This window comes from Botrytis fragariae (assembly GCF_013461495.1).
Source record: "Botrytis fragariae strain BVB16 chromosome Unknown tig00000006, whole genome shotgun sequence".
Lineage (NCBI taxonomy): Eukaryota > Fungi > Ascomycota > Leotiomycetes > Helotiales > Sclerotiniaceae > Botrytis > Botrytis fragariae.
This window is the reverse complement of record NW_023500988.1, coordinates 940,679-964,239: the sequence shown is the minus strand read 5'-3', so window position 1 is coordinate 964,239 and position 23,561 is coordinate 940,679. Positions and strand designations below refer to the sequence as shown.

Here is a 23,561-nt window from a genome sequence, read left to right as displayed (position 1 = left end):
TGCACCACCAAACACAATCAGTAATCATTTGAATAGTAATCATGAGTACTAGTATTTGACTTGCTAGTATGCTCTGAAACTTAAAAGCTACCTAGGTTATGATCACTCACCTTCCGAACTTTGGTTGCTGAACATTTGGAACTCTCGCCATCTAGAAATTTTTTGTCTCATTCCTGATTCCATAATGGCTCATAAAAGTTCAACAACTTCGTTTACCTATTCTGTAACTCGAAAAACTTCACATACCTCTCTAACATTCGAAACTGTTATGTCCAATCTCTATGCTTCAATTGGAAAATCTACAGATTTGAAATTGTCAGCAATTGCCGGAAATACCACATCATATGACGAAAAAAACAAAGAGAAATTCATCGAAGGAGTTGAGGCGGCCGTTGGACCTCAAGGATTCATGAATTTTGGTGTACGTTTACCAAAACCATTTCTATTTGCTGCTACCAGCTTGTGCCGGCGAGTCAAACTCTGAAAGCATACCTGTGAAGAGTAAACGAGAGTTGACTGACAATTAAAAGGAAATCAATCATGGTTCCTGGCTCCCACTCTTCAATATCCAATCCAATCCACAGCTTGGTCTAAAACGTATCATACTTGGAAATCCACTAATAGCTATTACGATGCTCTCTCAATCTAGTAAATCTCTCAACGCAGGATTGTTTGTACCTGTGGAGATTCTAGTCCGTCAGTTATCAGGTGAAGAAGGAACGGAAATCACGTGGCAAGTACCTAGTACTTTGATTGCTGCTACAGACAGAGGGAATGATGGATTATTGACTGCAGCGCAAGTTTTAGATGGGAAACTGGAAGAGTTGATTGTATTCATTGGTAGCGGCGTATAAGATTGAGGATGGAATGATTAGTGTGACTGATGGAGATAGGGTAAAATAGTAAATAAAATAAATGTTATGATCAAATTACTAATGGTCACAAATTTCAACACCAAACGACTACCTCATTTACCTACAACAGGGAAAAAATATATACATGAGAATGTTGGCTTGCTAAACAATAAGGAGTTGGCCGCTACACCAAAGAGATCTTTCTGGGTTATATGCGCACAACCCAACCAAAAAGTCACAATCAGAGGCACATGAAACTTCATCTTCATTTCCATTCGTTACGCTTGATAACATAACCTTGACCATCCTCAAACCTGGGATAGGGTCCAAAAGGTCAAATCTAGATATACATACACCAATCCCAGCTATGCAAACAAGTCCAGTATGAAGTGCAGGTGTCCTACACGATATTATAATGTAGGAGAATACATGCGACCAAAGCCTTCTATCGGCTGGACGGAAAGAGTAGAGTTTGTGTAATTTGTTGGAGGGGTCGACCAACATGAGGTATTATATTTATAGCAATGTAAAGTAGAGAGTTTATGCGACGGCTGGGAACCCGGTTTGACCGGATTCAGATGGTGGGGGAGGTGGAGGTAGCTATTAAATGTTAATATAGGAATGGGCGGAAATGGGCAAAGAAAATGTGTACCTCTAATTTCGTATTTCCTGCCATCATTCTTTGGAACCCAATTCCAACACCTTCAATAACACCCAAGAGAACCGCACATCCTATCGCTGAGTTTCTTGCAGCTTTTGCACCACCACGAATTGCCAAAGCACCACCAGTGAAGAATCCAGCAATAACTATTTCGGTGTCAGTATTTCGTTCGAATCGCCGCAATCAACCCACTCAACAATCTGCCAGCAAAGGTTTCAAGCTAAAATTTTCGAAAGAACATACTAGCATTATAAGGATCCTCCTTTTTCCTCAATCCTTTAACGGCGCAATCGAAAGTCGAGAAGAGCCCACCCCAAACACCAAAGTTTCCTCCTAGTACAGGAGCTCGTGCCTTTATGGCTGTGAGTGCGCCAATCCTTCTTTCACCATAAGGTGAGTTTCGAAAGCCTTTAACACCGTGCCATACTGCACCTCCGATTGCCTGAAAAGAACTTAATCAGTATTTCTTTCTTATGATCTCTATGCTTGAGAATTTTGCGGAAATCGAGGAATTTCTCAGGAGGGAAGAAGAAATAGTGCAATTACGTACGCCCATACAAAAAGCTCCTCCAAAATCGTTCAAGGCTACCCAAGGACATGGGTCTCGTGTGTGATCCATTTTGTATATTTTTTAAATGAGAGGACTTGTTACTTTCTTCTTCTCGCTCAATGTCCCGCCTAGAAAAACTGTGAAGTCTTGAGATTGTGGCAGATGAACTTTGGGTTCGAAGTATGAATACCGATAGATTGTGATGATTGCGACTGGATGGAGTTATAAATGGTCGTTACTGGTTGATTAATATCCAACCTTTTTTTTCTTCAATCGATGGCGATATGATGATGGATTGATAAAATTCCTAGCGTTGAAAATGGAATTGGTCGGTGCCCGGTAGAATGATATTCCGTAACCCGTGATCTTACATTCTCTAACATTCTTATAAGCACTACAACCTCTCATCTACAAATATCAGCTTGGCTTTTATATTCAATTCATCAATTAATAAAATAACGGGTGGCAAAGGTGGTTTTATTTGAGTATAGAATTTGGTTTAATTCCAGTTCTTACTCACTTTCAGGTCTTCGTGCTTCCACCTTCACTTCTACCAAGTTAACCCTCATATAGATTCATTTTAGCAACTTCTCTCTTTAATCGAAAATGGTATCGGTAATAATTTTCGCAAGCAGAAGAATATTTCTTAATAATATCAGTAATTTTGTCATGGGATTCTTTCATTTGAAAGCCTCCAAGTGTTGGCTGCTAAAAAAAGCTCTTGGGAGATATGAACGTACCAATGTATTTCAAGTCTCCAATAGGTCCTCAGAGCAGGGACTTTTTACATTCTTAGTATTTTAATCAAACAGGGAATTGCAGTGCAATACTAAGAAAAGATACAATCATTTTGTTTGATTGAACATGGGAACTTTCAGCGGTTTCCTATACATCCTCTGATGCAGAAGAATCCTATTTTGGGGTTATGAAGGTAGTGTTTTTGGGCACAAAGTAGTGAAGCTACTAAGGATTGCTTGTTTTTGGTAGAAATGCACAATCTTCAAGAAAAAAGAAACAATCCTTCAACGAAGTCATGAAGATATAAGTATTATCTCCTTTCACTTAAGCTCGCGGCTTTATACGTATCCTGGAGTAAGAGGACTCCAGCATGTACACTTCAGCCATTCCTCGATTATAAACACGGTTGCTATGCTAATTTATGTAGTTTGACATCTGATCAAAGTCGTTTGGCTGTCCTAACTTCAAGACACTTCGCTTAACAAACCCCTACCACGGCTAACCGAGATCTTACTTACTGTTATTGCCTAGAATTTCATGTCCGATTTGGGTGAATTGAGATACAACCAAGATTATTACCCGCCTCTTGTGGACCCGGTCAAGATTCAGTCCGAATTTTGGCAAATGCGACAACTCTATGGTGTTGTTATAAGTGTGATTACAACTCAGTTTGTGACAAGCAACCGGATCATCATTTATGGACTGTTCTCCCATCACAGCGGTCTTAAACGAAGTTGCGCCTGGTCAAATTTAATTAACCAAGAAGTATCATTTCATCATCATCATAACTTTGATAGTCACGAGCACATTAAAACCACTTAATTTCCATGGGATGTCTCGAATTTGGTCCTGGTCCAGGAATCCATGGAAGGCATGAATAGCTACTTTTGCGACCTTGGTGATCTTTGCTGAACTTCACCACTAGAATCTCCCATCCATTTCTTATTGCGGAATTATTGTGCGGTTCACGTTCTCATCGGCTATTGATCGGGTACTTCTGGTACCACCAAGAGCAAATGAAGGTACTGAGTTTGTAGTACATTGGTTTTGCTAGGTGGATGACGATAGAATGAATGCGGCGATTTACAATGTTCTAGGTCAACTTCTAGATGTTATCGGACCTGAGGCATCATTACAGTTTGGATTGGATTTCCAATGTCTATGTGGTCTTTGTAAATCAGATTTGAACAATATGATTGATAATTATAGAAATCGCAGTTCGACTTTTGCCGTATCCTCATGAGTATGTAGTGATACGCCGTGAAGGCTTTTCATCTCAATGCCTGATCAACTTTCTCAATTGTAGACATAGATGTCGAAAATCAGCTGATTCAATTTTATTCAAGATTGATAGTCAGCATCAAGCTATACATGAATGATGGTTTTCTCAATTCCATATCAAATGTAAATATCGTGTTGTCGATTTGTGGTGTATCTGGCTGAGAATTCAGTGTTTTCTACCTTTGCAGATTCTGGGGGATACTATGTTGCTATCTAGATCGGTCATTAGGCTTCTATAGTGTTAGAGGAATAGACTCCCCCGAGTCTCGAATTCGCTTCGTGCCATGTCTTCGGTTCTGCCTAGGATGACCACCGAGTCACCTACTTGATATGATGATCCAAGTTGCGACTGCTTAGTATTCCATTAACATTGTCTTGACTAAAACATTATCCATGGAAAGATTGTAACCGACTAAAACCATTAATGTGTAGAATGCTCCCTCGCGTTTCTTGATCTACCCTTTTATGAGCCGAAAAGCCTACCTAGTAAGTAATGAAAATGATGGGAAGACTTTCCCTAAAAAGACTCAAGCTTTTTTGAATCAGTTAAATTCAAAACTTGCTTCGATTCGATATAGGATCTGAAACTAGGTATATGCAGTAAATATCTAATGATTTTTTCGTTGTATTGACCATCCACAAATTGTCGTCATCAATGTCATCATGGAGTAGTATTACATAATCCTCACTCCGATATTTAGCCGGCCCTCCCACCTTCTCATGAAAACTCACCTAATTACCTGCTGTACTATTCATCACCAATAATTCTCCAAAAATAGATATACAAACGATAATTGACTTCGAAATATACAGTGCGATACACTACTTGAATATCTATTTCCTCGTTTGCAAATACTTTACAAAGAACTCAACAAGTCTACCTTCTTCCACTTACCCCACCAGTTCATACTCAACATGGATGAATTCGCGCAGTCAAGAGGAGATGATGATCTTTTCGCCGACGAATTCGAACCTGCATCTGAGCCTACAGTCATAGAAGAGGCACCAATTCAATCGGTTTCCAAGCTTTCACCAACCGCAGAAACATATGTACATAGCAATGGCGCACAATCCTTACCTAGTGGACCTTCGAATAACAATCATCATAACAACAACAAAAACCAACGGGAACGAGGCGCGGATAGAAGACGAGGCGGGAGAGGTCGAGGCGGTGCGCCGAATAATGGTTTGAAATCATCGAGATATGCGACTCAAGAACCAGAGCAAATCGCCATTCAACCACAATCTGCCGAACCCACAACAGAACAACTCCCAGTTGCTGCTCCTTCAAACTCCCCTCCTCTACAATCTCCTACTGAAGCGCAACCACAAACTCAACAAAAGCCCATACCTTCCGTTCGTGGCGATCGTTCTTTGACCGGTGGTCCATCGCACAAGAAATTGACCGAAGAAGAATTGACAGCGAAGCTCGAGCGAATGAAGATAATAAATGCAGAAAAGGCAGAATCTTTCCGAAAGAGTGAGAAAGATAGGGAAGGCTATGCTGCAAAGGAGAAAGAAGAGAAGCGCAAGAGAAAAGAGGAAATTGAGAGGGGTAAAGTAATGGAAGGCGAAAGAATGAAGAATAGAGAGAGAAAGTTGAAGGCTATGGGTGGTAGGGAATGGGACGAGGGCAAGGATGAAAAAGAGTTCGAGGATAATAAGGGAAGGAGTTCACAATATGTTAGGGGTGGTCATGGTGGAGTTATTGGAGGGAGAGGTGGTTTGGCTAGTAGTAGGTTTAACGATACCCCAGAAGATGATATGTCTTCGTACATTTATGACGAGAATAGAGGACGGGGAAATGGACGTGGAAGAGGAAGAGGTAGGGGCAATGGTAGAGGTGGAAGAGGTGGTTCAGCACAGCAAATTCAAACTGTACCCGCGCTAGAGGATTTCCCATCATTACCAACAACCTCAGCATCCAAAAATACGACATCGGGTGTCAATTCTCCATTGGTCGGAGCTGGCGATTGGGCTGATGAGATGGCTACGCCTATCGAACAAGAGAAAAAACTCGAAGTTTAGATCAAAGCGTAATTTGTGTTGATGGAGATCATATTGTGGTCAAGGGCGGTTAAATTTGGATTTAAAAGAAAATCGAAGTCAGGCGTTACACATTGGCTCGTCTTGGGAAAGACTTTGAGCCGCGAATTTTGGTCATCGTCTTGGATACCACAACAGCAAGCGAATTGAATTTTTACCAATTTTGAAACGGAACTACAGACTTGATTGCTTTGATGCTATGCTGATGAACAAACTGGTCGTCATTTCAAATGAAGTAATCTAAACAGATGAAAGAGGTGCTGGTATAAAAGTAGGTGCATTAGTTCGTAAATGGCATTCACACTTTCAATATCCTAATTCCTTTGATCTATAACTCTATTGTAGTCAAATTGAGAAGTCTCATTTTCTAGTGGCTGTGTGTACGGATTATCTCCAACTATTGTTGAAAAAACCACGAGGGCTAGCCCGCTTCTCCAGTAGGGATCCAATGCTGCTCGAGCCTGCTATCTGTTACTTGCGGTTTTTATATTTGAGGATCCCTGCCTCTTCCGAAATTTCTATCAAAAGTGAAACAAAAAACAAAAAATAAAGTCGTCTAGATCCAGGGATGCTTCTGACACGGCTGTCATGTCTTCGAAGAGATCATTGTCCATCAAATCATCTAGACCATCAGCTTCACATCCTTCATCTTCAGTATGATTATTCGATTGGTGCACGTTATTTTCTTGGTCTTTTTGATCATATGTTTGTTAACGCAACACCACCAGTCCACAGCTCTTCTAATTGACGAGTTTCTACACTCGAGCCATCGGTGAGGAAACATTCGGATTCTCCAGTCTGAGCCATTGCCTGCCTGAGCCCTCTCCGAAGCCTCATTCTTTCCCGAATGGCATCGAAAAATTCTTGAGTTGCCTCGCTAAAGTCCTCGAAATCACTCTCATCATCTTCTACCTGTTCCTGAACCTATACTTCGTACTCATCTATTGATGAAGCACTGCCATAGATGAAAAACTATTAACCTCCTTCCACTGGTTCATATGTCTGCCCATTGCTCCCTTCCAAACATCCTCATCAATGACAAAGTTTCACCAACCTTACCTAAGCCACGTATTTGATTCTATTACTGATATGTGAGGCGTCGTTTCCCAGTTCATTCGGTACCGGACCATCTTGCGCATCACCCTTGTGTACGTTGGAAGATCCGACAGAGTTTTTGGCATATGTGGACTATTTTACGTCACTCCATTCCCAGCTTGCCACAAAATTACATACAAAGTTACACCAGCTCACAACTCTCATAACCCTACTCAAAAGAGTTATGACCGAGACGCAAATGTCTGGTCGGTGTGAGATATGGCTACACAGATGGACAAAGGAGCCTAAAGCAAAATATGTCGATACGAACTATGGATGGCTGGTTAAAAAATAAGGGGACTTAGCACTGCATAATATAATTGCCAATTCATATGCTTGAGACCATCAATTGAAGCCAACTATCTAGTTACGTATTGCAATTGCAGGAGATACAGATGGATCACGTTATTATCAGGAAATTCCCCCTGCAACTTGTGCTATAAGGCTCGCTACATTCGAGAAATTGACCGGCAACTACGGATTCATATCTCGCATATCTGCTGAGTCTGCGCACGGTCTTGTGGGATTTGAGGCTTGGACTCTCAGTATTGATGAACAATTTCAACCGGTATACGCTTAATTTATCCTTTTCTGGTATACCACTGACCTCTACCCTCAGCTGGATCCTCTTATCCGACCAATTCTCCCTTCTATTGAATCACTCGATATTTCAGGTTACAATCATCCTTCATACAGGTTCCTCAGACACGAACTTCCCAGTGCGCATCATCTTTGTAGCCTCAGACTGAAATGACACCAATAAAGGATCTAACAGGGTGATGAGAGCAGTGTTTTAAGAAGTCAATGAGAACAAGAGAACTGGAATTTACATCGCTCGGAAGAAATATATCTCACAAACAGAAGAGACATAAGCTGAAGAGTCGGATTCACACAGACGTTTCAGTAGCAATTGTTGCATTACAAAGATGCGGATGGGGTCAAGAAAACAAGAATAGTTGACGAGAAAGCTACAAAAGAGACAAAGAAAATTGTCGGCTTGGAAAGATTAAGCAGATTGGGCTCATGTTGTGTTTGACTGCACATCAAAGATAAACGGTTGATCTCGCATATCCCATCAGCGAAAACATCAGTCAACCACATGATTGTGGCTTTCTCAGCCGAATATATTTATATGTATATGTATTGATTTATAGCAAGAAATGCATGCTCGATAATGACAAAAATATTCTCAAGAAAATGTATTCCTTTCATCTGTGATGGTACCTGAAATTGTTCCACAAACACAGCTCGAGGAGTATGTACGCCTACAATGCGTGGAGTATGTCATTGTTAAAAGCCTATACGCGTATTTAGTGAAAGTGGACCTGGGTGAGCACTTTGCAACGGTACATGTATGATTAACTGACCTATCCCGACGTATTCGAATGGTACTCCGTATACATATGAAAGAACAATGGGTCCTTATTGATGATCAGGGTGAGACGTCATTTTCACGGATGCACGCGGGGTTCAGGATGGTGCTTGAGCGTTTATCCACTAAAACATTCCCAGGTTCAGGGGCGCGAGAGGGGCTGAGAGGGCTCGGAGGGGTACAATAAGCGATTTTGGGGGATATCATAGATTCATCAATTCCTTTCCGCGTATTCATCTTCCCTACCGACATTTCCCCATGATTAAGTTGTTGTATGGACGGCATATGGAATGGGATGCCAAGGAAACCCATTTACCCTAATGAGATTGGCGCTTATATATACACAATAATTGAAGACTAATTAACATGCAGAACGCTGTGATCGCAGCAAAGCCAATTCGAAGCTAGAGGACTTTAAATCACAGAATGAGAAGATGGCAAAGTGTTATATTTCAGCCATCTTTCAAGCACCTCAAAATTCTTACAATGTCGATACAATGTAATGGCGATTCTACAAAAATAGATCATCATAAGTTTCGATAATTTTCGAGTGGTCAAATCTTTAGTTTGGACGAGTTTCTCATCAATTGTTTCTCACTCACAACCATCACCATGGATATGAACGAGCGACGATCGAGCATTTCTGGGCGCATTCGTAATACCTCCTTCTCATTAGCAGATGCAGCTTTAAATTTTAATCCTCAATTGGGGATGTGGGCAGCAACTGGCACCGCCATAGCCTACGCTCCAACGTTGGAAGAACTGCGAGAACCCATTTCCGGAGGCGCAAATATCGAATTCAATGAACATGGTCACTCTAAGCGTACCGTCACAACAGACTTAAATGGTGAACCAGTCCTTGCAAAAGCTTTGTCACGTACACAAACCCGACGATTGAGCAATGCCCAAGTTTTAAATCCTGTACCAGTGGTGGACCATGGGAATTCCAATACTGTACTCGGAAATGAACCTAAATTTGCGAAACCTTCATTAAAGACTCGAACAACAGTCATTGAAGAAGAGAGACATGGTTGGGGTCCTGCCATCAAACATGGTATTACTGCATTTTGGAAATTCGCAACGACGCCCACTGGTTTCTTGATGACGATATATGGATTGAATATCGTGGCATGGGGGGCTATGCTTTTCTTCTTACTGCTAGATGCCGCTCCAGCAATGGATCATCCGGATAAAGATTCCAATGATTCTCCTAGGAAGAAATGGTTGGAAATTGATTCACAGATTTTGAATGCTTTGTTTTGCGTTACTGGATTTGGCTTGGCGCCGTGGCGATTTAGAGATTTGTGGAATTTGTTGCAGGTGAGATTTGGGAAGAATAAGAAAGCAATGAAGAGGTTGGCAAAGCAAAATAAAAGTTGGTTTAGACCTGGAGCTTGGTATACAGATTCGCTCAGTAATGAAAATGAAGAGAATGGTGTTTCTATTCCAGCCACTTTCACTGGGGAAGTCGCACCTCCTACTAGCTTATGGAAACTTAGCTTTGTAGTTTGGATGATGGTTTTGAATACTTTGTTTCAAGGAGTGTTGGCTGGGTTCATGTGGGGATATAACAGAATCAATAGACCTTCGTGGGCGACTGGAACATTTATTGCCTGTGGGTGCGCTGTTAGCTTATTCGCAGGAATTATGATGTGGTGGGAGGGGAGGAGGGTCAAGAAGATCGAGGGCCCAGTAATCAAGGTCATAGAACCGGAAGAGAAAGAGACAGAGTTGAAGGATCACTCGAAAAAATAAAAGACCTTCGATCAATTCTTATATATCTATTTCTCCATGGCTCTCTAGCTCTATCAGTCATTGTTGTGGAAGTCTCCAAGCCACCAATGCTGTTCTCTTCTATGTAAGTCATGATAGTCATGAACCATTTAGAAACATTACCAGAAGTTCTATCGTCTATTGCGCTTTACCCAGATTAGTTCCTCCAATTCAACCTCCAATTATTCCAACCTCAAAATGTCTCTTTAATTGCCGTGTCGTCGCCTGGTACTTCACGTAATTCAAATTGATCCTAAAAGTTCGATACCCAAACTTCATCCTTTATGAATCTTCCCATGAGCAATGATCATAAAACTCTATTCATCAAGGCTCATCAAATTTCTCCAACTATGAGGCACAGCATCAAGATCCACATTGATATGTGGACGTTGCTTTTCTATCCTCCTCTGCAATCTTCCTTGCTTTCCAGCCTCATTTTCCTCCGGCCAATATCTCACCAAATCATATACATCCGCATTATGAAATTGTATTATATCCTTATCTTGCAATGTTTCGACATGGATATTCTCCTCGTTATTACTTTGCATATATGGGTATCCCACCAATTGCCATGCCATGTGCAAAAAGCCAATATCATATTCAACTTTGCGCTTTAGGCTTGAGAGTTCGAACCAGGGAAATTCCATCAGATATTTGCGGCGAAGTGAAATACGGGCTCGTTTATAAAGACCATTCGTGATCCATGACCCGTCAATGTAATCATTTGGATCCGCAGAAATGATTGGCTTATTGCTGGACTGATAAGCTGTTACATCCCAATCATCTGAACATGCTGCGAACGACAATCCATCAGGACAATAGAACTGTTGAATATGTTGATCAAGTAGCCATCCTCCATTTCTCCAACGGCATTGCTGAGCTAGTATTTGACAGTCCTTTTGTGCTTTCATGCGAACAGATTTCTGTGCGCCACCATTTAAAAGCCAAGGCCAGCTGTACATGTACCAGCCATATATTTCACTACAAACGTTTTTGAATTGCATATCGTGGAATGTAACATGGAGAGAGTTAGATCCGTATTCGAGAGGGTATATATCTCCACTTGCTAATATTCGAGGTAGCTCAATGGCCGGTCTTATGATGTATGGCGTTGTCTTCGTTTGCTTTGGAGAGGTAGCTACGGAGGGAGCGGTAACTCTGTTTGGAACATTAGGTGCGAATCGAGCTGTGAGAATGGTATAGCATATTCCACTTGTAGAATCTCTTAATTTTTGAATCCCGAAAGCATTGTGGACTTTTTCGATGACAGCCTTCCCAGAGCACCGACGGATCGGCATGACACTAGACACAGTTGGCAAATGAGAAGTATTGAATGGTTCCTGGTTAGGTGGAGGTAAAAGAATATAGTACCGAAGATTTTGCTTATCGTCAATTAGGATATGTAGATCAAGAGAGAATGGTCGAATTTCTGGGAGTGAGGGATGATGCCATGATGATGTTTGAAAAACTTTATATCTAGTCGCGCGAATTTCTGTCGATGAGTTGCATATGGTGATCTCAATATCTTGTGGTGCTGATGAAGAATAAATACCATGAAACAGTGGCATCTTCGAAGCGTTGTAATATTTTGAATTCCTTGTGCTGTAGTGTAGGCGCAAACAATTTCGAAGTAAATATATAGCGTGTCGAGAAATTTCTAATGGTCCAATTGAAATTTGATGCCTCAAGATCTTAGAGCACCTTCAATCTCCTCTCCTGAAGTTGCTTGAGGACTTCCAATCGGAAAAGTTCAAGGAGCTATTATAAGTGACCGGCGACCACGATGAGAGAAAGACTGATGAAATGAGGAGTCATTCTATGTAGTAAGTTTGAATCTAAGAAGATACAAATTTCCTTTTGATGGAGAATATCTTTGTGCCAACCTTGAATTTACCAAAGATCTTAGAAAGTCAAGAGCTCACCAGAATAATAGCTGATAAATCAGGTGAAGCCTGAACTTGTGCGAATGATCATAGGAATGATAACAATTATTCACAATTTCTTTTCTGTAGATTCAACCCTCTGACTCTCCGGATAGTGAATTCACAAATATGATTTGGGTGTAACATCAGATGTAATGACTCTTTAAAAGTACTGAGTTCGTCTCATAAATCTCAAATGATATATGAGATGCAAACCACAAAGTAACTGTGCTGGTAAACAATTTAAAAAAATTAGCATATGTCAACAATATTAGGCTACATACACAAACATTTCAAATGAGTTCTGATACCAAAGATAAAGTCTTTAGACCTTTCCTGATCTCCAAGGTGCATGTGCTGCTGTTACAATGAGTTCGACTGATTAAAAATATTTAGTTACTCACTTCAACAATGGAGCGTTGCATTCGGAAAAGGAAAAAAGAAAGCAATAGGGAACGGAAATGAGACCTGAATATTTTTATGAGAGATAGAAAGAGATATGAAGCATCTATATAGCAATCGACTTTCCTCCCCTCGCCTACTCTTTCCCAAATCTAACCTTTGTACTTTTACTCAAAACCAAAATTGGCAGTGGCTTGACTTCCCAACACCCCCTGATAAACTCTTTATGATGTTTCTCAACGCTCTTTCCAAGCAAATTTTCGTTAACACCTACATTTTTCACCTCTTTCAATATCCCCCCAACACTTTTTCCACCTTTCACCCCTTTCCACTCTACTACCGTTGGGCATAGTTTGGAAGACCCAGATATAACTTCCAATGTTCCATGATTGCCCAAACAAAATGTAGTTCCCCTCTTTAATTCGTGTGCATTCCAGATGGGCTTTTTACTACTGTCCACTTTTTCTTGCTTGAGCTTTATAGAGCAATTGGAAAGTAGTGATTCATTAATTTGTAGTGAGGTTTGTAGAACGGGGTATCCTTTGGTTTTCGTTGTAAGGGAACAACAGCGTCCGAATCCATCTTGGTTGTGAAAATCAAGACATTCCTTTCCAACAACTACCATAGTTAATGATTCTTCAGAGTCTTCTAGAAATCCTGTCCATGTATGTTCGGACCGAAATAATGTAACAATCCATTCCTCAAAAAATTTGCAGGTGTCCAAATCCACTGAAACTAAAATATTTGGTGGAGTTGGAAGTCCGGTGGCAATGTTATTTTGTACTGGTGATTGAATTCCGCCGCCAGTAGTACTATTTTTGATCGAGTCGGGCTGTCCAATAGAATCATCATCATCCTCCCCATCTGAATCCCCATCCGCATCGAAAGATTCAACCCAAAAGGCACTTAATTCCTGATTATCCTCATCAATGCCCGTCTCTTCTAGTGCATCCAAACACTTGGAAATTGCATCACCAATATTTGCCTGCCAATCTTTATGTGCTTTCCAAATTTTTCGAAATGACTTTGGGCAACGTAATGCTTTGAGATATGAAGACTCGCAGATACCGTTATCCCATGTGAAGGATATGGCACGAAGGTAATTAACCATAGTATCAGACGCGAGAATGTTTAACAATCGTCGACGACGAGCATTGCGAGAACAGAGAGATACCTCAACTCCAGAGTAAGCTTCAAGATCAAGAGGATTTCGTAAACCATGTCGCCATCGCTCTACTAAGGCATCCTTCATTGTGTGCCCGATTCTCCGTTTATAAGTTACTTGGCCTGCTCCAGAGATAAATCCCATGGCGCTTCCCTGTATTTGTATTGCATGTGAATCGACATATCGTCTAGCACGAGAAGTATTAGGTGAGCGAAGAGCTTGTTGATCCGACAATCGGCTTTTAATACGTAAGACGCGTTCAGGAGATCGGATACACTTTTCATTGACGAGAAGGCCATAATTGTTAGGTGCGCCAATTAATAAGATGTCGGAAGACAAAAAGTGTTGTCTCGGTAACGATTCCTGGTTTGCATCAACTTCTTTTTCGTTCCAACTCTTGAATGGTATCCAATGACAAAAGACTTCTGAGTTTATAGGGACCAAATAGGTGTCATTATCACCGTTTTGTGTTGTCCATGGAATGATACCACCATTCCCAATATCATATTGCTTAATCTCATTTGGCGAGGAGTTTTGCATTATTCTCCAAGACGGTCCCCAAAGATCCGTTAGAGCTTCGATGGTTGATGATAGACACAAACGTGTTTGTTGATTAGGAGAGCCATGGTCGAGGCTATGAAAAACCCATGGCTGCTTCCCTCCTAAGAATCCATCCATACATTGTAACTGTCGACGGCATAGTTCGACACCCAATCCGCCTAGATTCGAGATGCCAGAAAGAACTCCAAGTCCATTGAGGGAATTATCATGATACTTGAACCGCTGTGGGATATGGAATGATGGGCTTTCCTTCTCCACCAACTCTGCATCGAAAGGTTGAATGTGAGCGCCAGCGTATGATAAAATTGCTAGTTCGATAACTTGAGTTGTAAGTTGCCAAACAAAGCCATCTGATAGCCGACTAGCCCTATCGGGCAATGTTGAGATCGACATTATACTCAAGATCTCGAGGCATTTCTGGGTTAGGATTAACGAATTGTCGGAATCTTCTATTAATCGATCGAGCTCTTCCGCGGCGAAACTGTTGTAAAATGGGCCTGAAACGAAACTGACCAATATTATACCCATGAACTCTTTGAAAGCTCCTACTAAATCTAATATAGTTTGTATTTCAATCTGAATAACTCTCACAACCTCGGCCCTCCGCTGATCTTGTACTAACAAGGATATATGCTTTGCACAATAACCATTCTCTTGAAGTACGGTAAGATTATTGCCGGCCCAATGAGCCCTGTTATGACATACGAGAATGTCCAAAAGAAGTTCGGAGTCGGAGTATCTAATGATATCCAGACAATAATCAGTCTGATAATTATAGTACTCTGGTGCAGGAAGGCAAAGTAAAGCTTCATCCTGGGCTGGTCCAGTAGAATCACCAGTTTTATGGATGAAAATTCCTGAATTGTTGAAAACTTGCTGTTCTAAGGATTTCAGTTTGTCAAAGTAAGCCTTTGGGTTTGTTATTCGTTCTTCTGCTGAAACAGAAAGTTCTGGATCATCCGGAAGGTCGTCGGAATCGTAGTCTGTGCCGTTTGTGTCAGACTCGATATCACCAGAAGTAGTGATCAATATATTTGGAGATGTTTCTGATATTTCATTCGACAAATTGTTATCAGAAGAACTTGATACAATTTCGAAGATATCGGGCTTGGCTTGATCTACGGCAGAATATGAATCCACAATAGAATGAGCTCTCATGAGTTTGAAAAACCTCTGAACAACTAACACGATTCTCGCTTGCTTTGCCAAGATCAATCTAAATCGTTGAAATTTACTGGTGTGGTTGGTTTCGAGGCGTGAGGGGCTTTTTTTTTCAATATGGACTTGTGACACTCTCCCCGAATCATCCTCAGGTAGTTGTTCCCAAATAGATGGCAGCTTAGGGGTTGTATCCTTCAATCCATAGTCTCTTTCATCTGCTAGAGGAGATTTGCCGGTATCGTAAAGCTAGAGGACATCAATTTGCATATTAAAGAAGGAAAAATAATATGTAGAGCTACCTCGTTGTTTGCAGACATGCCGGATGCTGAGACGGCAGCGGCTATCATATGGGTCTCCGGATTCCATGGCTCGTTTGAAGCTGGATATCCATCGCAGACAGACCTCAACTTTTGACATCTTCTGCAGACTGGCTTTGTTTCATCGCATTTGACTCGTCTCGCTCTATTATCATACGTTATTCATGATGTTCCGGAGGTTTTGACATTGAATAGCATACTTGCAAGTGTTGCAGCCAGTCTTGACCTTTGCGCGACTGTGCTGATGTGCTTTATGGGGCTTCTTGCTCTCTATATTTGTCAGTATATGATCGTTCAAGAACTTTTCAAGACGAGCAACCGCAGGTCAACGTACCATGAGAGCCGCCACCTTCATCATTTACATGCGCATGCAAATTTCCACCATCAGAAAGAGACATGTAATCTCCCTCAAACTCTCTTTTGCCATATTCAGGCATAGTGAGTTGTTGAACCAAAAATCTGATTAGCAGGTAGAGACTAGTCGAACAGTTTTGTTGTTCAAGTCTAGACGATTTTGTGTATATCCTCAAAGGACGAATTTTGTGATTGAAGACTTGGTTTCCAAAGCTTCAGAAATTAGCAACCGTCAAAAGCTATCTGCCAGCCTTGTTGCGGCAATCAATTCCTTCGCTCTACCATACCACAAAAATTATGAGACATACCACAAAATTTCAACAGCACTTGTTATCACTCAGTCTCATCACTCCACGGCGCTAAAAATATTAGTAGAGAAAGAGCCGAACAAGATATCACGGAAAGAAAGGATGTCCTCAAAGATGAACGATTGAAGGCGGGGAATGTGACAATGCTCAGCCTCAATCTAGAATCTAGATGCATGATCCGTAGAAAGTTGTCAGCAAATGGCACGGGAATTAGCCTGGCCCCCAAATGCGAGGTTTGGCTTGAACAGACAGCTATTGGCTGTACCTTCCAAGATCGCATGGGGCAAACCTCAATACGATCTTGGTAAAGTCAAGCAAAAATCAAGTGCTAAGTAGCCGAACCGACATGTAATATGCAATTATGGAAATTCAAAGTGTATAAAGATTCCGGAATCTGAAGTCCTTGTTCGCTGATGATAATTCAAAATGAAAAGAAATTGCTGTGGCAATTCAGCCGCTGCCAGTGATGCACAAAACTCTTGTATGTGACCATCATTTCCTTCTGTATTCGACAAGAAATTTCCAAGAGACCCAGCGATACATATCACCTCGCCACATGAGATGGAATACAGTTTGGTTGGTTAGGCATACTACCAATCCCCGGCAGACTTGGTAGAGTATACTGGTACTATCTTCACCTATTGAATAATTAGCACTTTGGTTTACATGCCAAAAGAGCTGTTACAAGCCTGGTTGATAACTTGACCATGGAGGTATTTTCCAGGTAAATAAGCCTTGTATGAACACAATGCACGAACAGAGCCAAGACCGAGGAGAGTTTTCAAGGCAGCAAACAGACGACGTGTGAGATCTATGATGTGGATCGGAATGATATAGTTAGACTAACTGACAGAAGGGCTCACAAGGATAATTTACTTGATGCAGCAAATGTAAAGCTAGGTATGTAAGATTATGTATGATGTTGTAATAATCGTAATGCGATAATGTAGTGTTTGATGAGGAGGGAAAAGGAGCTTAATCACAAGAGGCGCAGATGATTGATTTTGAGAAAGCAAAACATGAAATAAGGGTGAATATCAAGAGATTTCTCTTTGAATAGGGAAGGGACTACCTCATTGGGTGGAAGATCAGAAATCAGCAATACATTTCTTCCCTGAAAAACGGACGAAAGTCACCAAAGGAGTCGTCATTCTCGACTTTATACACGGGAACGAAGAAATGGGGATACGGCAAGCAATAATTTGCAGCTTTGACTGTGAAGGGTACCGTGGACTTAAGATGTGTACATGTAGCCTAAAGGAAGTAATGTACCAAGGATCGGATGAGATTTAGAAGATGTTGATGTGTGATCAATTAGACCAGAATCACCAATATTGAGTAGTTTTGGCGTTTCAAGGTTGATATTCGAAACTCCAGTATCTCTGACTTTACTTCTCTACATCCCCTCCGTTCAAATGTCCCAAGAGGCCTTTTTTGGAAACGTTCATAGCACGTTGTATCTCCGCCTCTTCATCTCTTAGTCTACCCTTTCCGAACTCCAAGGCTCTTTGCTGTTTCCGTTTCTCTTCCGCTACTCTTCTTTCTCTTTCCTCTAATGCCTTCTGTCTTCTTTCCTTTTCCAAATTTTGCCTGGTGGTTTCCTCACTGTCTTCTACAGTAGCGATTTCAGGTGGTGGCGGTAAAATGGCGATGAAAGCTTCGATCAGAGGATCTCTTACGGCTGCATCCAGCGAAATGTATCTTATGTCCCCGAGGATCGTTGCCGGCAAATGAGAGATGAGAGTCGCATTGTTCAAGGCAGATGGAGATTGAGATTTCAGGAGCGTGGAAAGGTCAGATTTCAGGTTCGATTGTGGAAGTTTCAGTCGATTGATGTGTTCTCTGTAAAACTTTTCCCGGTCCTTATCTAACAATGATGGGTCTCTCATTTCCGCTTCCTTTTTGTATTTCCGTTTGAACTCTGGCCAATATAATTTGGGAGTTGCGTATTTTTGCAAGAACGCCAAGTATGAAATCTTGGGATCCTTCCTCTCTTCTTTGGCTCGTAGTTCTCGAAGTTGTGCAATCTTTTCCTTTGACCATTCGTCCCATACTTCCCGTCGCGATTTCATATTCGTAAGAGCTGTGTAACGAGTATCCTCCACAATTTTCCCATCCTCGATCAATTTCTCCCACGGCCAGTATGGATTTATACCGAAGTCATTGAGCAAATCCTTGAAAAGAGCTGCCGAATCTTCCAATGACAATTCCAATCCCTCTGCGCCCGGTTCCCAGTCATCCATATTGCCATCATCATATTCTCCGGGATCTAATCCGTATTCTTGACCCATGGCTGCGAGCTGGTATGCGATATCGTCTTCATTGAATTCAACAGGTTCGTCAGGATTGAGTTCTTCGGTTCGTTGACGTTTCGAAGGATTTCCCACGTCCTCGTCATCTTCTCCTTCATCATCTGTGACTTCCACTTCTTCATATTCAGAGCTGTCCTCTCCATCATGATGCGAAACCTCAGCAGCCGTATTGCTGATCCCTGGCCTTTGCGCAGGCCCAGAGACTTTGGAATTTTCTTCGGTATTCTGGTCCTTCGAAAGTGACTCTGCCTTTTCTTGTATTCTCAACTGATCCAGCTTCAAAATGCCATCCTTGAGCTTATCTGGTATTCGCCAAAAGCTTTGATCCTTCTCAGTATTGTAGACAAACCTTCTTCCATATTTAGTATGTACAAGGATCCAAGGTTCGCATCCTGGAATGGGAAAACGCGACTTTGGCTTGTCATTTGGCTGTGGTCGATTCTCCCGTGAGCGTTCATGACCACCTCTACCTCCTCGGTGACCTTGTGAGCCACCTCTACCGCCTTGAGTCTGTGCATAATCTCGAGAAGGAAGACTGTTGAAATTCGGTCCAGCACTTGGTATTGAATTCCCAACAGACTGATATTGAAGAAAGCTTTGAATTGGATCTGGAACAGGTTGTTGTGGTATCACTATTGGTACCGGTCGCGTATATGTAGATTGTTTAGTTTCAGCATTGTAGTAGTAAGAATGTCCTTTGCACATTAGCTATGATACGTCTGGAGAAAATAGTTCTTACCTGTGGGAGCTTTATGCTCAGTCCATCCCGGTGGTAAAGGAGGTTGAAGGGTTGGTTTGTGAGTTGATTTCAACATTCTTTTTGCATAAAAGTCGTATGCAATTGTGTAAGTTACCAGATGATACTGTTACCTAGTATCTCATCAATTCTCTTCGTTGTGAAATTAAAGATTTATTAGGCGCATTGGAAAGAAGAATGACATCGATACAAAATTATGATTCAAATGATATGTGAGGCTAAAACGAGCGTGAGGCTGTAATACGAGGCTGTAAGGCCAACAGAATCCGGCGCTAAGCTCCGCACTACTACGCGTGGTTCGGATCGTGCCTGGAGCTCCAATATGAGGTTCGAGTTGAGCTTGGAGATATAATAACATCGCTGTCAACGAAAAGAGGTTATTTTAACTTCAATTATTCTACAACCATATCGAAGATCGAGCGTATCTATTTATCGTCTTTCTCTTCTAGATACCCCTCCTTCGAAACAAATAAATACCCATCTTGATAAATCGCAATCATGTCCAGAAGATACGATTCAAGAGTAAGCTCCAAATAACTCACAGCTCCTAGATACCTAGCTGACTTTTGCGAAGACTACTATCTTCTCCCCAGAAGGACGTCTTTACCAAGTCGAATATGCCCTCGAGGCTATCTCTCATGCAGGAACAGCATTGGGAATATTAGCAAAGGATGGAATCGTATTAGCAGCAGAAAGAAAGGTTACTAGCAAGTTATTGGAGCAGGATACTTCAGCTGAGAAGCTTTACATCTTGAACGAGTATGCCAAATTGTTGTTTGGGTCTCATTATAGAATTTTCTGACATATTTTTAGCAATATGATCTGCGCAGTAGCAGGTATGACAGCTGATGCCAACATCCTCATCAATTACGCTCGCCAAGCTGCTCAACGATATCTCCTTACCTACAACGAAGATATTCCTTGCGAACAACTTGTACGTCGATTATGCGATTTGAAACAAGGTTACACTCAACATGGTGGTCTTCGTCCCTTTGGCGTTTCATTCATCTATGCAGGTTACGACCCACAGAGAGAGTTCCAACTATACCAGAGTAATCCTAGTGGCAACTATGGAGGATGGAAGGCTACAAGTGTTGGTGCAAATAACGCTAGTGCTCAGAGTTTGTTGAAGCAGGACTACAAGGAGGACTGTGATCTGAAGGAGGCTTGTGGAATGGCGGTCAAGGTGTTGAGCAAGACCATGGATTCTACAAAGTTGAGCAGTGAGAAGAGTAAGTGAATTTGACTGGACTTGGAAGTTCTTTGCTAACGTCGATACAGTCGAGTTTGCGACAGTAGGAAAGAACAAGGATGGCACCATTTACCATCACCTCTGGGGTGCGGATGAGATTACGACATTATTGAAGGAACATGACTTAGCTAAGGATGAGACTGGACCAGATGGAGATCGAATAATCAGTTAAATATCTTTTAATGGTCTAGACTCAAGGACTATGTAACAACAATAAATATCTCGTCCGCAGACCGCAATGCCAGATCAATGAACTACAAGATTATGTTTTATAACCTTTGACACTGTTGACCTTTTCTCCCCCGTTGCTGGTCCATACTCCCTCCAACTTTTTCCTATATTCATGCAGTTTGTTCAGTTCCAATTGTAATTTCTCATCCGGTGAGGCATCACTAGGAGCATTTGCGAAATTTGATTTTGCATTTCTCGCCATTTTCGGACCATACTTGATCTTTTTGCTGTCCAGGGCCTTTTCCAAAGCGTTGATATTGCTTCTCACTTTCGTTTCGTTATCCTTCTTTTCCTTACTGGCCCCCCTTTTCCTTTTTTATCGTTCTTGTTTTGCTGTTGATTATTATTGTCGTATGTTGACTTAGGGATGATCTGCTCTCCATAAGGCTGGTACGCAGGTCGTGGGGGTAGCGTCTTTCCTGGATATGCAGGTGGAGGCGCAATTTCAGATGGTCGTGTTAATTCGGCCTCACAAGCTACCTGTATTCCATGCGCTCGACTCATCTCATTGGACATATATCGAGCCAAATCAGGATCATCTCGAGGAATCAAGTGCCAGTAATTATTCGTGGTTTGGATAAGTTGGATCAATCGGATGCTTAGATACTCCATTTCAATACGTGAAAGCATCAAAGCTAATAAATCAAAGCTCTTTTTGGGCAAGAAGGCGGTATTATCGCGTTCGTGCTGTTCGGGCCATGGAGGAGGTACTTGTCGAAACATTGTGATTCTTTGGGTGAGATTGTTGATTGAGGCTTGTAGGTCCCGGTAAATTGGATATCGTCGATCAATACGTTCCTCCAAATCAGTTTTGTATGCCGCATCGGTAGCGGGCTCGATATATTGGCGTACAAGTTTTAGTTCAATTTGTGCCATAAGTCCTCGCCCTTCGACGGCTTTCATGGCTTCGTGCACATGAATTGCTCGTCCGTGATCGTCATCATATGGCCCATTCCAGTATTCTTGACTCCCTGGCACGTTTTTCTCGCGAATGTATAAGTAAAGTTGCCATACTCGTTCCAAGAATCTCCGAATCTCATTTCGAACAAGTTGTGCACAGAGTTCCCATTTGTTAGAATAAGTTATGTTCTCAGAGTCTATACGGATAGGTGCAGGTTCCCATATTGGTACTTCCATCTGACGATCCGTTATGATTATCGTAAGGTTTCGCTCAGAATTGAAGAGTCCAAGATATATACCCCATATAAGCTCTTTGAACGATTTAAAGTCTACAGGCGGCGCAACGTTGACAGCTCCTATCGCAGTAGCGAGATTGCCGGGTACAACACCAACACCAGGCATATTACCTTGCCACACGCCTCTCAGTTGTTCCCCCATCTCGTTGATCACTCTCGCCCCCTCTCTGTTTCGTTGCTGCAAAAACATGACGTAATCACTACTCACATCCTTCTGCTGAATTTCCATTTGCAATGCTTTGATCATCTGCACGGATGCGACAATATATCCTTGAATAGTGAGAAGATCCTTTTCTTCGAGATGAACACCAATTTCTCGAGCGGCAGCTTCAGCAAGTTGCCATAGTTTATACAGGTCTGAACGTATAGCTTCAACTTCTTCCCGAGGAACACCACTTCGCTCTCTCTCTTCCCGAAATATTAATTCTCGCCGCACCACGATTAACAACTCTTCAAGCGTGATGTTTTTATTGAGCGTTACTTTATGTCCCACTGGAGCCCGAGCAGCTTCGAGATCAGCAGCGCAGGTTTGTATTTGTCGTTGCATATCCAATAGTCGGTTAAAATGCCTATCCCTTTCATCACGATATTGCGTCTCTTGAGCAATTCTTGATCTTGTTCTCGCCCTTGATGATTCCAGCTCTTCTCGCAAATGCGACAGTTCTGCTGGTGGGTTAAAGTTGGCCTCTCCCCTAACTCGATCTAGATCCTGTTCGAGATGGGCAACTCTGTCGGATACCCAATTGGACCAACATGGACAATTAGGAAGTGTCTCGGGACTGTTTTGGTCTTGATGTTCACAATGATTGCCACCCTTGTAATCGTTCCATATTCTCTGGCCATCTACCGTGTCTGGGGGAAGCATTGCGGCGTTTCGATTGAAGTTGTGGAACGCGGGTTGTTGGACATAAGATTGTTGGGATACTATCTCAAAACAAAGATAGACTATTCATAGAAAGCGAAACACATACAGCAATTATATCGTAGGTGCAATCGAAGAAACAAAACTCAAATTGTGAGCTGTTCAACAAAGACATACGGTATCCCAGTAAGCCGATTGATATACATTACAATCTCGACGAGTACAAAGGAATTGTTAGAAAGTTTGACTACCAAAACCGGCAGTCTAACTCCCGATGACAAAGGAAAACACGATCAACATATATAAGTACAGAATAAACATAGGAAGTTAAGGACAAGAGTAGTTGTGAAGATGAGTATTGTAAATATTTACCAATGTCAGTAAAGGCGAA

At 41.7% G+C, this 23,561-nt stretch overlaps 9 protein-coding genes across 9 annotated transcripts; 4 read left to right on the top strand and 5 right to left on the bottom strand.

The window, feature by feature from the left end:
* Positions 1–184: 184 nt before the first annotated feature.
* Bfra_001472 (uncharacterized protein) lies at positions 185–1,334 on the top strand (the record flags this gene model as incomplete). The annotated part of the gene is made up of 3 exons (XM_037331902.1): positions 185–421; positions 531–848; positions 1,188–1,334. 3 exons carry the CDS (start codon positions 185–187, stop codon positions 1,332–1,334), a joined length of 702 nt encoding a protein of 233 aa, XP_037196056.1.
* A 60-nt stretch (positions 1,335–1,394) lies between these two features.
* On the bottom strand, positions 1,395–2,287 carry Bfra_001471 (putative mitochondrial inner membrane translocase subunit protein; the record flags this gene model as incomplete). The annotated part of the gene is made up of 4 exons (XM_037331901.1): positions 2,066–2,287; positions 1,759–1,957; positions 1,507–1,661; positions 1,395–1,454 (listed from the first exon to the last, which is right to left on the bottom strand). The coding sequence occupies exons 1-4, from the start codon at positions 2,132–2,134 to the stop codon at positions 1,395–1,397; spliced, it is 483 nt and encodes a 160-aa protein (XP_037196055.1). The 5' UTR covers positions 2,135–2,287.
* Positions 2,288–4,999: 2,712 nt separating this feature from the next.
* On the top strand, positions 5,000–6,112 carry Bfra_001470 (uncharacterized protein; the record flags this gene model as incomplete). The annotated part of the gene is made up of 1 exon (XM_037331900.1): positions 5,000–6,112. One exon carries the CDS (start codon positions 5,000–5,002, stop codon positions 6,110–6,112), a length of 1,113 nt encoding a protein of 370 aa, XP_037196054.1.
* A 3,097-nt stretch (positions 6,113–9,209) lies between these two features.
* Bfra_001469 (putative alpha-l-rhamnosidase c protein) lies at positions 9,210–10,352 on the top strand (the record flags this gene model as incomplete). The annotated part of the gene is made up of 1 exon (XM_037331899.1): positions 9,210–10,352. One exon carries the CDS (start codon positions 9,210–9,212, stop codon positions 10,350–10,352), a length of 1,143 nt encoding a protein of 380 aa, XP_037196053.1.
* A 335-nt stretch (positions 10,353–10,687) lies between these two features.
* Bfra_001468 (uncharacterized protein) lies at positions 10,688–11,938 on the bottom strand (the record flags this gene model as incomplete). The annotated part of the gene is made up of 1 exon (XM_037331898.1): positions 10,688–11,938. One exon carries the CDS (start codon positions 11,936–11,938, stop codon positions 10,688–10,690), a length of 1,251 nt encoding a protein of 416 aa, XP_037196052.1.
* Positions 11,939–12,830: 892 nt separating this feature from the next.
* Bfra_001467 (putative transcription factor cys6 protein) lies at positions 12,831–16,335 on the bottom strand (the record flags this gene model as incomplete). The annotated part of the gene is made up of 4 exons (XM_037331897.1): positions 12,831–15,827; positions 15,881–16,043; positions 16,099–16,168; positions 16,218–16,335. The coding sequence occupies 4 exons, from the start codon at positions 16,333–16,335 to the stop codon at positions 12,831–12,833; spliced, it is 3,348 nt and encodes a 1,115-aa protein (XP_037196051.1).
* Positions 16,336–17,948: 1,613 nt separating this feature from the next.
* On the bottom strand, positions 17,949–19,687 carry Bfra_001466 (putative ff domain protein; the record flags this gene model as incomplete). The annotated part of the gene is made up of 2 exons (XM_037331896.1): positions 17,949–19,567; positions 19,612–19,687. 2 exons carry the CDS (start codon positions 19,685–19,687, stop codon positions 17,949–17,951), a joined length of 1,695 nt encoding a protein of 564 aa, XP_037196050.1.
* Positions 19,688–20,127: 440 nt separating this feature from the next.
* Bfra_001465 (putative proteasome subunit alpha type-4 protein) lies at positions 20,128–21,053 on the top strand (the record flags this gene model as incomplete). Its single annotated transcript, XM_037331895.1, has 4 exons — positions 20,128–20,151; positions 20,189–20,388; positions 20,443–20,861; positions 20,911–21,053. 4 exons carry the CDS (start codon positions 20,128–20,130, stop codon positions 21,051–21,053), a joined length of 786 nt encoding a protein of 261 aa, XP_037196049.1.
* Positions 21,054–21,143: 90 nt separating this feature from the next.
* Bfra_001464ia (uncharacterized protein) lies at positions 21,144–23,173 on the bottom strand (the record flags this gene model as incomplete). The annotated part of the gene is made up of 2 exons (XM_037331894.1): positions 21,144–21,350; positions 21,410–23,173. The coding sequence occupies 2 exons, from the start codon at positions 23,171–23,173 to the stop codon at positions 21,144–21,146; spliced, it is 1,971 nt and encodes a 656-aa protein (XP_037196048.1).
* Positions 23,174–23,561: the final 388 nt, after the last annotated feature.